The sequence below is a fragment of the Lepisosteus platostomus genome, chromosome 13 (assembly GCF_059453375.1).
Source record: "Lepisosteus platostomus isolate fLepPlt1 chromosome 13, fLepPlt1.hap1, whole genome shotgun sequence".
In the NCBI taxonomy this organism is placed as follows: domain Eukaryota; kingdom Metazoa; phylum Chordata; class Actinopteri; order Semionotiformes; family Lepisosteidae; genus Lepisosteus; species Lepisosteus platostomus.
In genome coordinates this window covers 9,393,040-9,409,832 of record NC_142623.1, presented here as the reverse complement: position 1 = coordinate 9,409,832, position 16,793 = coordinate 9,393,040, and the positions used below count along the sequence as shown (strand labels likewise).

Genomic DNA, 16,793 nt, shown 5'->3' with positions numbered 1-16,793 from the left:
CCACACAAATTAAAATCTTGTGTTGACTTGATGAGATCTACAAACTGTGTTGATTACAGCCTGTGCTGCCTTCACTTTCTGACACCTGTATTTAATCTCATACAATGGTTGTTTGTGGTGGTAGGATTCTAGCTGCTGGATTCTAGGCCATTAAAAATCTTTGCTACAGTGATTTCTGCTTTTTGTAGCAAATGATTTTTGTTCCATTTGAGGCCTCATATATACAGTTGAACCTCAATAAATAATAATAAGATTTATTTTTTATTTCATGTTTTTCAGATCTTGAAAACTTTGGAGGTTGCCCTTTGTCTAACTACAGTAGTAACTTAAAATCTATGACTTCTATGAGAAATTGAAGTAAGAAGCTTAGCTATTTGATAGAAAGCCATGTGTATTGACCTCCAGGAACTGGATTAGGAGCATTTCTAATCTATATATAGATCTTGCAAATTATCATAGGTTGTCTTATAGGAAATAACTCAGCCACAGAGCAGTTGCTTTGGAGGAACAAAGCTTGAAGGCACTGCAGTTCTTATGGAACTAAGCAGAAGAACAGTATTTTCTTCTACAGAACAAGGTAAATTTGAGTGTATAATATTCATAATATTAGTGCCATCAGTGAACACCACAAGGAAAACATATAGATTGACAGTATTCATATCAGCCAATCAATTAAATTACTGCAGGGAGTGCTAAGAACCACTCACTATTACTAGTTGATAGGGCAAATTGTATAGTATAAAAATGAAACCAGAGTCAAGCAAAACCATTTTTAATTTATTTGATTTTGCAGTTACAGATGATCTTGGATTACTTTTGTCTTATTTTTTGCTTTTTAAACCATTTCAGAAATCACAAAAGCAACAATACTTTGTTCTCCCCTAATCTACAGCTATTGCCATTTGCTAGGAAACAAAAGCAAAATGATAGTATGTTATTTGCTTTAGTCAGCCCATGGTGGCACTTAAGTCAAACCACAGATTTGTATCTCCTTTTTCTCATCGGTACTAATGACCCACATGGTCTGAAAAGATACTGCCGGTCAGCTTTACAGGACAAAACCGCTGTATTTGTCATTTAGTCTGTTTTGAGACAGTATAAAATGGCAAACTGTTTGTTTCCTAACAGTTAGGAGGCTCTTAGTTTCCTAATAGGAGTCTGATTGATTAATTTACTGGCCTTGAAATTTTAAAGTGAGATGCCAATTGGGTGATCAATGAAGCTTACCCACTGGAACAGTGCCAAAAGGACTAACACTCAATTGTTTTATATTGGCACTGTCTGCAACACTTTTAGAGTCTTTCACTCTTGTCTAGATCAATAAGTCTAGCTGTCTCTTTTGATCAGACACACTATAACAGAATGAAATAAATTCCATCTTGTTTGTTAGATAAGATGTTTATTATAGAAAATCAGCCATTATCTGGTAAGAATGTGAAATTTCCATTTATATTGCAATTAGTTTTCTTAGTGCAGGCTGAGATATATGAGCACGAGTTCAAGTCTAGATCATGCCACTAGCCGGCTGGGATCGAGATAATAGCCTGGGATTAGTCGGCCAGGGCTCTCTCAGTTCTTGGTGGCGCAGCGCCCCCTGTTACCAGTGCTGTGCTTGCATTCTTTCCTGAATGTGGTCACTGGGATAATAGCCGCAAGCCAAAATACTCTAAGTATTCCAAATAGAGTGTGTACTACAAAATATTTGGCAATTCTATTATTCTAAATATTTTATTTAAAAAAATATTAGTCTTAACTCTGCATTTCATCTACATCTACAGTACTATTTGCAATAATTAGTGTAGTGATAGGAATGTCAAAGTCAATGCTTTGAATGTGGAGGAATTGACTGCCTGGGGAAGATATTTGAAACAAATCTTCAATTTAACTGTAAACGGTTAAATAGCATATTTTTATGGAAGACTGGGGCCGCTTACCTGCTCTGATGCACTGGTTTTCATGAAAAGTAAATCTTATCACGTTGACAGATGGACATAGACCTGAAATTGAGAACATTTGCTTTTTCTCTTTTGACCTTCAGCAAACGACCATTAGTGTTAGTGGCTTTAGGCATTTTAGCTTACCAGTGACACTCCACCTTGATTTTAAATCTCATGTATGCAGGGTAGACATTCCTAGTTTGTAAAAGAAGACATTTTCGCAGGGATAACCTATATGAGATCATCATTCTGTTTATTCAGTTTTACATACAATCTTACTTACAGAAGAGTGTATTTTTATTGTCAATCTGTAGAAAGAGTATTAATGCTTGGTTATAAGCCCATTGGAGACAGAGAGCTCATGTCCAGTTTGTGAAAAACGCGCCCACCTACATGACTCCGAATCAAACTGCAGTGCGTCTCTGTCACAGTTTCTCTCTCCCCAGCCTCTAGGTGCTAGAAAAGAATGGAAGGGAGGCTAGCCATGGCTCTTCCATCTGCTTCTCTTAAATCCAAAATCTGGAGACCATCCCTGAGTTGCGAGATGGGGTGAGGGGGGGTGCACTGCTGGTCATTGTTGCTGCCGAAGGTGGGTAGCGCAGTCCCTGCCAGCCTGCTCCCTCCTCCCCAGTCTGTCCTTCAGGGGCGCTCGAGGTCCTTGTACTTCTTGCGCAGCACGGAGACCTGATCCTTGAAGAGAACGGGGTCCAGGCGGAACTGCGAGTGCGTGAGGGGCATGTAGCCGAACCAGCGGGCGAAGGCGTTGATGCAGTCCTGCCGTTGGGAAAAATGATCAGGGTTCGCCCAGTGTGTGCTCTTCATTCCCTGAGGGAAGAGCGAAGACAACCATTAGCATGGCATCATGGGAGTCAGCAAACCTCTTAAGGAAGGGGCCAGGAAGGATTTTCTTGACTAATGCCTTTTTCACCCTGCTGATGAAGAAACACAATGTAAATTCTATATTCAAATTCAGGAACAGCTTTTATCCCGTTTTTTATCGCAGGAAGAGGACTTAAAAAGTCTGTGACTGCATAAGATTCTGTTCCATTGCAGGAGTCAGATACAGATGGATCAATCTGGATGAGAACTGCAACCCTCAGCCCACATTAGCCGGGAGGTCAGAGCTCATCGTTGCTCTTCTGCCCCGCCCCCTTTTGACTGAAGATCATGCAGTTGTAACTCACCTGTTGGCCCTGCACCTCCTTGTACTGCTTCCTCTGTGTGACCTTGATTGGTGGGAGCCTGGTGACAGCTGACACCAGGAAGTTCATCAGGATGTCCTCGCAGTTGGCTGTCTGGTCAACGAGGTTGCGCAGAGTGGCAGGGAGGTAGTGTGTGAAGAGGTGGTGATAGTACCTATGTACAGAGAGACCATTGTCAGAAGTGTGGGATCATTACAGCGGTGAGATCATGATCTGGCTCTACGGCTGCAGTGTATATAGGACACCTCATGTACTACAAGAGCTGAAGGGCTTTTGTCTTTGCTCTTCATCTCTGATTTAATTGGAGATAGTTTGCAATAACCAAGCTTTGAGTGGTTTATAGGGTTAGATTACCTGTGGTAGAAGGCTGCCCCAGTCAGCACAATCGAGTACTCATTGGTCCATTTGGAGGTGTAGCCCCAGAGCTGCTTGCTACTGTCCCAGAAGTGACTGCGAGGGGGATATCCCACGATCCGATCTGGGAAGCTGCGCCACACCAGGAAGGCAAAGTTTACCTGCAAAGAAAAGGATGTGAGGTTTTGTTTTTTTTCATTCCTTGTTTGTTTTATTTCTTCATTACTTATGAAGTGAAGATCATAATCTCAGTATAACACCAGGTAGAAATGGGGCCTTTAATATTTGTTATAATGGAAAGAGTATTTAGATATGGATTTATAGACAATCTTCTGAGTTAGTCAGCCTGGGGAAAATCTATTCCCTGTTTCATAAAAAAATGGAACAGCTGGTCCTGCAAACAACCATGATTATGTGGGCTTGAGAAGTATATTTACAAGCTTTTTCCCGAGCGGAGCACACAGACTGAATACTGAATAATATTCTTTTTGCATTTTATTTTGTAGTCTGATTTAATCATCTTCATGATGTCTCACAAGTTAATATGCCAGCAGCCATATCAACCTGCAACTCACAACTGGCAACCTACTGAAGATAACTGGTGTGAGCCTGGTCAGTACTTGGATGGGAAATGGGAGACCTTCTGGGAAAAACTAAGGAAGCTGCTGGAAGATGTATTAGAGGGCCCAGTAGGGGGCGCTCACCCTGCTGTCTGTGTGGGTCCTAAAGCCCCAGTATAGTGATGTATACGGATGAGATGTAAAACCAAGGTCCTGACTCTCTGTAGTCAATAAGAATCCCAGGGCGTTTCTAAAAAGAGTAGGGGTGTTACCCATTGTCCTGGCCAAATTTCACATTGGTCTTTACCAATAATATCCTCCTAATAATCCCCATGTATGAATTGGCTTCATCGCTCTGTTCTCCACCCCACTGATAGCTGGTGTGGTGAGCATACTGTTGGACTATGGATGCTGTCGAATCATTCAGGTGGTGCTACACATTGGTGGTGGTGGAGGGGAGTCCCCATTACCTGTAAAGCACTTTGAGTGGAGTGTCCAGAAAAATGCTATATAAGAGTAAAGAATTATTATTTATAAGAGTATGGCCTTCCATAATTTGGGGCCAGGATGTAAATCATCCGTGAGCTAGGACAAATAATGAGTAACTCCTGCCTCCTACTGTAGTTTACAAACATAATTTGACATCAAGTGACAGACAAGTACCAACTAGTATGAATTACAGTACTAACTGTATTTGTATGCTAATAAAGTAATCAAGCATTTATCTAATTCATTAATTGCAAAATTACATAAAAGAAAACTGGTTCTGACATTTAAATTTAGATCAGACAACAGCTAGTTGATATTGTATGATGCAACCCAGGCTTTTCAATACTGTAAGGCAGGGGTCTCACTGCCTTCTTAAATTCTCAGCTTCAGATATTTTTTTGTTGAACAGAAATACATCTTATGTACAATTGTCCTTGCAGATGATCACTTAAAACATACAATTCTTTCCAGATTACCACTTTTAATCATTTGTGGATGGGGATGCATTTGTGGACAATTGCAGAATTAATCGAGTCTGTGAAGTACCTCGATAGAATAAAAACCAGAAGACACTGCAGCTCTCCAGGGAATGAATGTGAGACCACTGCTCTGGAGGTATTTACTAGAATCTGAATGATACAGCATCTGCACGCTCAAGAGCAAATTCAAAGCCCATAGGACTCACCTCACTTGTCAGCAGAACAGCATCTTCATCGAGACTCAAAACGGCATCTGTCTCAATGGCACTATGGGGCAGGAAGTGACTACTAACCTGAGGGAGGTCACAAAAAAGAATCCAGGAAATGGTTTGGCTTGAAAGCGTTTTTGAAAAGTAGAGCAAGGATTTTCCCAGGCGCTAACATTCACTCTTGTTACTTTTGCTCCTGTGTTTCAAGTTCAGGTTTATTGTCATTATACTCATACACAGGTACTGTATACGGTACAACAAAATGCTATTTAACTAGCTCTAGCTAGCTCTCAGACGGTAAGTATTACAAAGAAACAACAATACAATTGTATAAGAAAGACAGAGACAACAGGCAATGAGCAAAACAACAACAGGAAACAGGTAATGTGCAAAACAAAATCAGTTGTGCAAAATCATACATCAACAGAATCAAATAAAGGACAGAAAATTATGGGGAGTGAAATTCTTGACATGTGAGGTAGAGGTAGATTTCAGTGTGTGTTTGAGGTTCAGTCAAGACCCAGGAAAGGGTGGCATTATCTTTGTGTGCACACATTCGGTAATGTTATGACTTACTTTCTTTTTCCCATCCACGATGGTCAGAGGCACTGGTGTTTGGGGCCACTTGCTCCTGGGCGGTGGAGGCTTCTCACAGTTCCACAGAATAATGATCTGAAAGGAAAAGGGTGACTTGGCTGCGCAGCAAGGACATTATCAGCCCTCATCAGCGGTAACTGCTGAAACTGTGTTTTCTCTTTTCCTAGAATATTATCATTTATCAAAGTGCCTCGGTTGAGTTCCTACTGTAGCTGTCTCACTTTCCTTTCTCCCTTGCCATCAAAACAAATCAGGTGACCTTGATGAACCTCAATACGCTTGATATAGATTGCTCCAGCCATATTATTTCACTAGTACATTGCTCTGTTGCCCCTAAATGTAAAGAAATTAGCACCCTTCACAATACAAAGGAGTAATTACCCCTCAAAAGACACTTTCATTAACACAAAATTCTGTGCTTGCAAAGCTTAATAATATTGTACTGTAGGTGTACTTGCAGATATATTTCCCCACATTCATCTTCCACTGTGAAGCAATTGCTAGACAAATCACCCTTTGACCTTGTTTTGACATCAACAGAGAAAGGTTAAGCAATTAAACACATTAGTTGATGAATGCAGAGTTAATTAATTAATTAATTAATCATTCACTGATTAATGGACTTCTAACAATGTATTCGATTCTGCAGCCACTGAGCTTGTGAATAAGCCTTTCAATGCTGTATAGTACCTGTGAACAGTACTTTGACTTGGACACCACTTGGAGGAGCTTCATGATTGGCTGTGACTGTGAGACCAAAGGTGAGACAGCGTGGATAACAGCAGTGAATTCCTGCCCGGGACTGAGACCTGAGAGAGACAGATTAGGAGGCAGAGGGAAAGGGGGGTAAGTGGAGACCAAAAGACGGACAGAGTATGCGCAAGGTGAACAGGGCAGTGGAATAATGGTGCATCTGGCTTTCTCAAAATTGTAGTCATCCATCACACAGAGAGCTCTTCACATCCTAATGTGCACTATTACAGTGCTGTAATGTTGGCTGCCTTTGATGAAGTAAGTTGAGAGGGAAAGATGAATGAGATTTATATATAAAAGCCATTTCTTTAAGGTGAGATGGTTAAATAAGTGCCCTTCACTACTAAACAAGTAGTGTGTGCCATTCCCATCGATCCAGAATTGATGCAACACATAGGCCTGTAACATAAGTAACACATAAGCCTGTGCCAGAGCAACATTTCTGCCATCTGGATAAATGGGTAATGCTGACAAATATGTATACGTGAGTAATAGCTACTTTAGTTAAGAAAGTGTATCCTTCCTCAGTCCTCTTGTTCAATACGATGAACACCTCTGTACTTGACGTTTACTGACTTACAGTTGCTTTTACTGTACTTCTTCTTTCATTACAGGAAAGTTCCTAATGATACAATCCAACCTACCGATTGCAAATGAAAGAACTGAAGGATCCAAAAATGAATTTGAATATATGGCTAATGAAGAAAAGCCTATGCTGAATCGTCTTGAATGTTAATCCCCCCCATATCTTTTTAGACCTTTCGAACTGCTTTCAGCGGGTACCCTTGCTGTTACTTGTAAAATTATTAAGCTATTACGAGAACAGTAACCGCAATTGTTTTAGGACACAAAAAGAATTGGGAAGCTTGAACTAGCTTCATGAAGATGGATTGAGGGCTCAGCTGTAAGAAAAACCAGAACGCAGGACTGTCCCAAGGACGCCCCAGGACCTCCCTGCCATCTCTCCCGCAGTCTCACCCTGGCTCGGGTAGTAGAAAGGGAAGTGTCCCAGATGGGTTGAATACTCCGGTAGGACCAGCAGACCTCCAGGCAGGGCGTTCCACATCAGCTTGTTGCGAGAGATGTGTGAGAACACGCGGTCCTTTATGATCTAGGAAGACAGAAACAGCCATGCCGAACAGTGGTCAGGATGGGACTTTTTCTGTTCACCTACAGAAAGTACAACAACACAATCAAGCCTACACAGGGGGCAGATTTCACTGAGCCACTAACCACCCTGCAAGTTCACTCTCTTATTCATCTAATTGTACTAGTAATATGATATGCAGTCCAGTGTATCTCTAAACCAAAAGAAGTAAGTGAGAGATCATAGGATGATGGGTCTGTTGGTTTTTATGCAGAATCTGGGGCTGCCTGCTCATGTTGCAAAATCAAATGCACTTCATCTTATCAAGACAGAAACGTTAAGTTGAAGGCATTTAAAGACAAACTGTCATCACAGCCTACTCCTGTCACGGACGTCGGAAGGGACGCACCGTGGAATGGCAGGAGAGCGGAAAAAAAAGACCTTATGCGTAGTGGTGAGACAGGGGTTAGCCCAGGCTCAGCTGTTCAGGAAATGCCGTATAGAAACCTATACATCAACAGATGTGAGCCTGTTTCTCTAGAGCTGAACTGGGGAGAATTGGGGAGTATCTTTTCAAAAGCCTACACTGCTAAAGTAATGTGTTAACCTGGCAAAAACCATTCTGAGCAGAAACAGCACCTGAGTATTTCTTAGAAGGCACAGCGTGATAAGAGATAAAGTATCAGGATCAAGCAGATTGTTGAAGATATTTGGAAGTTCTGCAGGGGGGTGGCATTCAAGGACACTGTCAACCCATAGCAAATACATACTGTACTGTAGCTGAAAGCCTATAAAAAGTCAATTAGTGCCACTCCTGTAGAGTCACCAGTAAGCTCTAATGGGCTGAATGACTTGTTCTTGCCATAAAATATTCCTGCAATATTCTTCTAATGTACCCTGTGGTATTAAATTAGACTAGCTTTTGTGCAGCAACATAAAAAAGCAATACAGCAGATCAGAACAATATATTTTCAGAACAAAATAAATTTCTGTAATCTGGTTTATAGTACATGGATTGAACCTTATCTACTACATGTTTTATTTCAAGTGTGTATAGTACATTGCATTGTGTTTGACAAAATATTTAATATATTATTACAACAATATATTATATACTGTATTATTATTATATTATATTAATATACTATTATAACAAAGCTTTTTATGTCTAATTTTGTAATTACGTAATGTTAAGGTAATATAAGTTTTTTCAAGAAATCTGTCTGACATACTAGTTTGTGGTCTGTTGAGGACTTCGATATTGAACCACTGCATTTTCTGAATTTAACTTGTGTTTCTGGGTAAAATCTATTACATGCAATATGAGCAACCTGAGGCTGGTAATGATTCATTTCGTTATTTAATCCCTTGGAGCGACTGAAATGACTTGACTGTAAAACCAAGTCAATATCTTAAAAGGCAAAGACCAAGACAACTCGGCAAACTTCTTTGAGATCAAACGCAACAGGATCCAGGAAATTTAAGAAAAAATAATTTTAGAGCTACTGAAAACCAAACACAGAAGCTATTTCTTTATACAGAGGATTGTGGGATTGTGGAAGCAGTTCCAAGTCTTGTGGCAGAAGCCTACTGTTTGGGATCCTTTAGAATTCTTAGAAAACTAAACTACTAAGAACCAAACAAGGAAATGGGCAGAATGGCCCGATGTTGTTTGGAACCTTTTTTTACATTCCTGTCTGTCAACCAAGACAGTCAAGCCTGCATGCTTGAATTATGTGTGAGTCATTAGAAATATCACAGCTACCGATTAGCTCTAGTAATTATAAGCATTCATTGTTTAAGAGTTCTGTCTACAATTAAATGAAATCCTTAAAATGCTATGTCCCTGGAGGACTGGAGATGGTATGCCTTAATGGAAGGAAAAGTAATTGAAATGATCGATTCAAATTTTCATATTCAATGTTTATTTAAATTTGAATTATTGCCTTCATGTCAAGTTCAATACAAACAGCCTTACACAGTATGTTTTCTGTTCTTCTTCATTTACTGTTTACTGAAAATGCAGGAATTCCTACAATGGTTGCCACACGACCGACATGACAGTCTGAGCTGTTATGTTTCATTATTATATAATATATATATATTAATATATTATATATTATATAACAGAAACTAACCTGAGTAGTCAGACAATTGAATTTGACTGTCTTCAGATCACTAAAAATTATCACTACCTCTATATCTCTTGTCCAAGGTAAGGGTTCCCAATTTTGGTCCTAGAGATCCACACACCTACTCATTTCTGATCTGCTTTAACCCCAAACTGAATAATTGAGGTCTTCATACAGTTAATAATATGTATGAAGTAACTCAAATAACTCCACAATAATCTCCAACCTTCAAGTAAAAAAAAAACTGCAAGGGTACTAATCAAGTAGTTTGTTGTTTCAGTGGAGGATTCATTTAAATAAAGAGCTCAGCTGCAAGGAACACCAGCAGATGTGTGAGTTCACAGGACCAGTAATTTGACACAATCCTGAGGCACCCCATTCTGAGGCAAACAGTTTCTCAACAGCGTAGTGTAAAGAGTTGCATTTCTATAGATAACCAGCAGGTGGAGCAGTGGTATTAAAGTTGCCCTGCCACAGACTGAGGGCAAACCCTGCTAGGATCCGTCTGGACTACAGTAAAGGCAACAGCATTATCATCAAACACCTGGAATATTATACAGATATTTTTTTTCTATCTTGACATGTTTTTGAGAAATATGTTGTCATGGATGTCAAACGGTGTGTTTCTTTCATTTGAAAAGTGCTCTAATAAAGTACTTGCCTAATGAAAAGAAATGTGTATCTTGCATAGATGTTCTTGCAAGAATTGACAATAATATTTTATTAGTCTTTTTAGTATAAGTCTTTCAAATGAGCTGTTTAAACCCCATTTCCTGATTATGATCCTTCAAAAATCATGAACCATTTGGTTAATCATATTTTTTCATTTTAATGCATCAAATGACTTTTAAAAAATGTACTGTATTCCAGACTCCAATGGATTAATCATTAACAATCTGGCTGGGTAGTTTGTTTTAAACACTCAAAACACTTTATGTATAGAAATTACTCAATTTTTGGTTAATACAAAATAAACATACATTTTATTTCTACCTGCGGCTGCAGGAATTGTGCTGGAGGGCTTAACTTTATCTTTTAATTTGTACTTTTTTTTAACACTTTCCAAAAAACTAAAAATACAGAATTACTGCTCTGATCATGTAACAAATACAGAGACAAGTCAGCATCTCTGTTTTAGCCATCCACTATGGAGGTTGTAATGCATGTAACCGGCATTAGAGAAAACTCTTAACACTGTTGACACCAGAAATATATTTTTTGGAAAGGGCTTTCAGCTTTATGCCACCCTTTACTGACTAACTCAATGACCATAATTTACAAGTCCACTGGATTGAAAATGTAGTGTCTTATTTAGCACTGGTAAAATATTTATTGCTTCTGTATTTTGGACTAAGAATTTGCTGAAGTTAAAAATAAATTAAAATAAACATCCGAGCAAAAAAATGTATCGACTAAGACTAATAAATCCTATTAATCTCTCAGCCTCTCAAAAGTCATTTCCACCTGGAATATATGTTCCCTAAACATCTTTAATTACTTTGAAAGGTATATACAGTACAGGCCTGGATCAGGGCTTGAATTCAAGGTAACCACTTGGGCATCATGTCTGAAACATCAGATTTTTTATACTGTATGTGTTACTTGGTACATACATTAGAAAGAAATATCCAAACGTTTATTTTTTTCTTCAAAATTTATTTTTTTTCAAGTTGTAGCACATGTACAGTGGGTACCCATTTTTTTCCAGGCTCTGTCCATTATATTTCTTTGGATAAAAAGCTATGACTCATAAAACAAAGAGAAAAATTCTGCCTAAGTTTTCATAAAGCCAGGTTCTGACATGGTAATGAAAGGAGACTGGAAGGTAATCTACAGTACAAGCCTAGGGAGGTGAACAGTGTAGTGAACAGTGGCACTCCAATGTAGGAAGTTCAGGCCAAAGCTTTGCTTTCAGTGCAATTTGGACAAGAGCCTTTTTGTGGAAAATCACTATTACTAACCCAAGCTTCAAGGATAATAAGCTCTCGCCTGCCTGAACACCCTCCACTATAATCTACTTATTTGACTCACAGCGCAAGTTTGCATGTCTTGCTACAGGATTTGAATGACAAATTCCTGCCTGCTAGCTTCATGGCTCTAATGGACTTATCTGTGCCAGCATGAAAACAAAAATGAACTTTTCTTTGCAAGCAAACTAGGTTCTGACTGGGTCTGATTTTGTCTACAGATGTCTGACTAAAATATCAGCAATCACTATTATAACTTCTGTGTACAGACACTAAATGCAATTTTAAGTGCACTCAACTCTTCCCTACTAAAGGATCTGTTGTAACAACCATGTCTTGCTGTCAGCCTTTATAATTATAGGAATAGCTTATGCAGCACTATGTAGTTATTTCTGTTTTTGCCAAAGTTACTTTTCGTGGCTCTTATGATAAAGAAGCCAGACACGTTGAAAATCGGAACACAAAACACAGGGGATTTATCCATTTCTACTAAGGCTCTGTCGATGTAGTTGTGTGACGATCAGCCTTCTGCACGTGTGTATGTGTAAGACCCTGCCTGATGCACAAAACCATACTTCAAGATAAAGCTTGCTGTAGATTCATTCTGTATCAAATGTTTTGATTTCAATGTTGCAGGATTACTCATAATGTTCTCCCTGGCTGCCTCTTCTTTCTGTGTTGAATGTTTGAGGCACTAACCCAAAAGGTTTAGAAAGTGCTAAAAACCATGCTTCTCCAGAGCTTTAATCGCCAATGGGGAGACAATCTACTGGGGACAAGAAATAGTATTATTCAGAAGTATGAAGTCCATTGCTAAGGATTTAGACTGGCACTAGTGCACCACTGTTATTCTCCTCTTCTTCCCAATCAGTGTTGGATTTACTTTTAATTGTTACATAAAAGAACAATTAAGACCAAGTTGTAAGCAGTATCTTTCTCCCATTGTTGTTCACAGACTATAAACTATATTCGATATGTGCTTTATTATGTGAAAATTACTTTGAACATTTCCTCCTTGAAAATGAATCTTATGTTAACAGCATTCCCGTTTAATGCTCAACTAGCATACTATTGTACTACTGCACACTTCATTATAGTTCTCTAATGTGTTATTTTATAACACAGAGTACACATTTCATGTAAAACATAGGATAATCACGTGACTGTCTCAGTAGAAACATTTATCTACAGTCTCTGAAGAAAAACAATTCTAGTAAAACTGTCCTAACCAGCAGTGTTTGGCCACAAATTATTACCCATTCAATTGTTAGGCACCTTAAAAAACAGCTGAAATTAACACTGTTACAGAATCACACAGAAAAGGTTGCAATTTCACAGACTAGAATCATGGCTTTTGATACTGCTGATGTGCTTTTAGATCCTGGGATCCTTATGAAAGTTAATTTTCAGCACAGTAAGAGCACCTGACTTAGTAAGCAGAATAAAAGTGGAAGTCTACTTTATATTCCTCTCATATTACAAAAGTTTTATTTTAATGGAATGGACTCCGTCTCAGTTCAGTGTTCGTGAAATAGTCTAAATGATGACAGATGTGATTTTTTGACTACAAGTCACTGCCCATAAGCACAGAGAGGCAAATTCTAGAGAAGGCTACGGGGTTATAACAGCACAAACAAGATGAAAATGTTATCTTGTGGTCTGTCATCGCATTTTCATTTCATTTGACGCTGAGCTCCTTGATATTCTTACAGGAATTTTAAGGTCAGAGCTGATGCTTAAAGCATACTCTCTAAACAGAGCAATGCAAAAACAGCTCCAGGTCAGAAAAGGACTATAGTGTTTTAATGAACTGCTGCTGTTACCATCATTTATTTATTAAGATATTCTGGATTTAACTTATTATTTATAGCATGTAAAGTCCTTCTTTTATACAATGCCCTAAAAACACATCAGTGATTACAGCAACAATATGTTGTGGCATTGATCATACTATACTTTCAGGAGCGTGCCAAGAGTGAACTTATTGACTTCTATTTAAAGATCTTCATGCTATTAATAGTTTTTTTTAAATAATACAATAGTAGTCCCATTACTTAGCAGCTTCATTTATAAATACAGGTGGAGATCTCACATTTTAGTGTGATCCTTGCCCTGAGTTCACCAATCTCATCCTCATAATTTGAGACTTTAAGTAACAGATAAGCCTCTGAGTGTTTAGTCATTAATTGGCTCTGGGAGGGACACAAACATGGCTTCATACAGTATGTGAAATTGTGAAATTTCACAGACAGGAACTTCCAGCAGGTGATGATAGAAAACCTGTGATCTTTCTCCATAGCTCTGTGTGCATTAAGCTCAGTTGTTCAATGAGCTGCATTTTGAAATTATCAAAACCAGCCCACTGAAACCCCGTAAAATCCGTGTTGCTAGTATCAAAGTAGTGTGGTTTGATCAGAATGGAAAACATGAGGCCAAAATGTTGCAAAGCTTTATATTGTATCTAACATTACATTCCCTTCTTGGCAACACTGAGCGGTTGTACATGTACTTAAAGGGTTCTTGACCCCAGAACAACACTTAGTTCATGATGGTGCAATTAATATACTGGAAATAGAGGAAATTAGAGGTGTCAATGTCCTGAGAAAAAATGGCACGTTTCACAAGAAATGCCTTCTATTTAAATAAAAAACAGTTTGGTCTGCACCCTACATACAGAGATTTAGTTTGTTTAGATGCACTAAGATGTCAGAAATATTAATTGGGTGATCCATTTCTCCAGTTAAGGGTAATTTTAACCTTTCTCTGAAAAAAAGACCTTTAATGAATTAAGACAATCGACAAAGTGCCAAAATCTTTCCATGGCTGAACCAACAAACATTGTTGTGAAGTGGAATGTCTTCATTTACACTGTCCATCTCCTGAAACAAAGCTTGAACCTGCCTTTGTATCAAAACAGATCAAGCAAGAAGAATATTAACTATCTTCACCACTGTAGTCATACCATCATTAAGCTCAGAATTAGAGGTTCTGGCACAAAGATTTTCTTGATGAATAATACAATGAATATTTACTGTCAAGTGGCCAATTTGATTTTCAATGATCCTTACAAATCCCTACTGTTCTTCCGACTATAGCTGGGGCACTGTCAGTTGTCAGTGAAAAGTCAATTCCTTTACTCAAAATGATTAACAAACGTCTTTGTTATACAGTATCTTGCCCTGTGGTTGTGTCATGGGGTTTAGACAGCACATCTCTTCTCAGATTCTGTCTGAGTCACAGTATCTCGCAAGAACTGCCGATCAGAACTGCTATACAGTACTGTAGGTCATTTAGATCCACACTCATCGAGTACAGCACTGAAACCATTGCAACTTTTACAATGCAATGTTTTTTGTTATACGATTTGACACAGGTGAATATTCTATTCCATAAGTTGTTTGCGTCTTTATTGGGCAAGCCCTTGAACGAAACTTCCAAACAACTGGGAAAAGCCTCCCCTGTGTAAATTTCCACATTTTGCTGCACATTTTTTTTAACTTCCCTCAGTTGCTTGATTTTTACACACAGAATTTAAAGATACTGCTTTGCTTTCCATACCTCAGTATGGACCTTTTGATTGACCCAGCCCCGATCCTTGAAGCACTTCTCATATGTTGTCTGAGAATGTTTTCAAAAGGGCTAGAAAGAATGAACATATAACCTGTTTTCTTTGAAGCCACCATTTTACTCGAAATGTTTGATTCTCCACTGAAGCATAAAAATATTGAACAGTTATGCATCTCAAGCTTACCTGAGACTCAAGATAAAACTAATATAGTAACGAACCAAATGAATAGTTGTTGCTGTCTACTGTAGGTCAAAAGGCTTGCATTGGGAAGCATAAATGACATATTGACAAGGAAGTCACATAAGGTTTTTAACATTTTTTCAACATATTCTGTTGATAAAATGTGTAATGTATGCCGTTCCACCCCTCCTCAGATTTGGTCACACATGTTTCAGCTTTCAGAGTAACACAGCACTAGTTTCTAGGCAGCAATGAATTCTGCCAAGTCAAAATATTCTTGTTTTCATTGTAAGATGCTATACAGTACAGTATATAATCTTCCATTTTCTAACGACTTTATTCATGGCAGCAGGGTCATGGGGGAGCCTACCCTGGCAAGCAATGGGCATAAGGCGGGATACACCTTGAACTGGTCACCAGTCCATCACAGGGCACACACACTCACACTAAGGCCAGTTTTTCCAGAAGCCAATTAACTTACCAGTAGGTTTTTGGAATGTGGGAGGAAAATGGATCTGAAATCCCATATGAACACAGTGTGATCATAGAAATTATAGAAATGTATCGGGGTCCCAGTGCCACCCTGCCACTCCACCATATTATATACAGTAAAATGTGCTAACTATCGTGTATCTATCAACAGAAATGTGAAGATTAATTTAATACCACTGTGATCAATGAATCTGATTCCTGTTCCTTGGCTCTAATCCAATATCAATCCCCTGTTTCACTGAAGCTGTTCTGCTTAAAGAGTTCTTGAACCAAGAACAACACTTAGTTTTTATAGTACATGTGCAGATTGCTACAGACAACTATCCCTATAACTCCAGTGGGGCTAGAGAATGCTTTATCTCATTTCGCTCCAAGCACATAAAGCTATATGCCAGTTAACAACAGGAGAGGCAGCGGGGCTGATATATCGGAAATCTCTTTTGGAAAACAAAGTAGTTCGATCCAGTTTATTTGTAACTGAGCACAAAGGTTATGCCATTTAAAAATGTGAATCAGGATGTGATGTGCTACAGAGAAAACAAAAGTCTTTCGCAAAAAGTCAAAGGAGCATAGCTAAACTTGAATTTCCTTCGTAGTCACCCTCAAAGTAATGGCAAAATTAAAGATTTTCTACAATAACTGCAAGATCTGTTACTTTTTAATTGGGTTTGAACTGTGTTATTAGTTAAGTTAAGAGTTAAATTAAGTAACCAAGAGCTCACTTTGGAACAAAAAAGAGAAAATACTATGACTTTCCAGAATGGTACTTTAGGGACCCTGCCCCACA

General features: G+C 38.6%; 1 protein-coding gene across 1 annotated transcript in view; it reads right to left on the bottom strand.

The window, feature by feature from the left end:
- Window positions 1-2,164: 2,164 nt before the first annotated feature.
- ext1c (exostoses (multiple) 1c) overlaps window positions 2,165-16,793 on the bottom strand; it is a 99,894-nt gene continuing 85,265 nt past the window's right edge. Inside the window, exons 5-11 of the mRNA XM_088603030.1 lie at window positions 7,559-7,691; window positions 6,518-6,636; window positions 5,807-5,902; window positions 5,228-5,314; window positions 3,494-3,654; window positions 3,122-3,293; window positions 2,165-2,762 (exon numbers count right to left, since the gene is read on the bottom strand). Of these exons, the coding sequence (XP_088459156.1) occupies window positions 2,577-2,762; window positions 3,122-3,293; window positions 3,494-3,654; window positions 5,228-5,314; window positions 5,807-5,902; window positions 6,518-6,636; window positions 7,559-7,691 (954 nt within the window). The 3' untranslated portion in view covers window positions 2,165-2,576. The remainder of the gene's footprint in view (window positions 2,763-3,121; window positions 3,294-3,493; window positions 3,655-5,227; window positions 5,315-5,806; window positions 5,903-6,517; window positions 6,637-7,558; window positions 7,692-16,793) is intronic.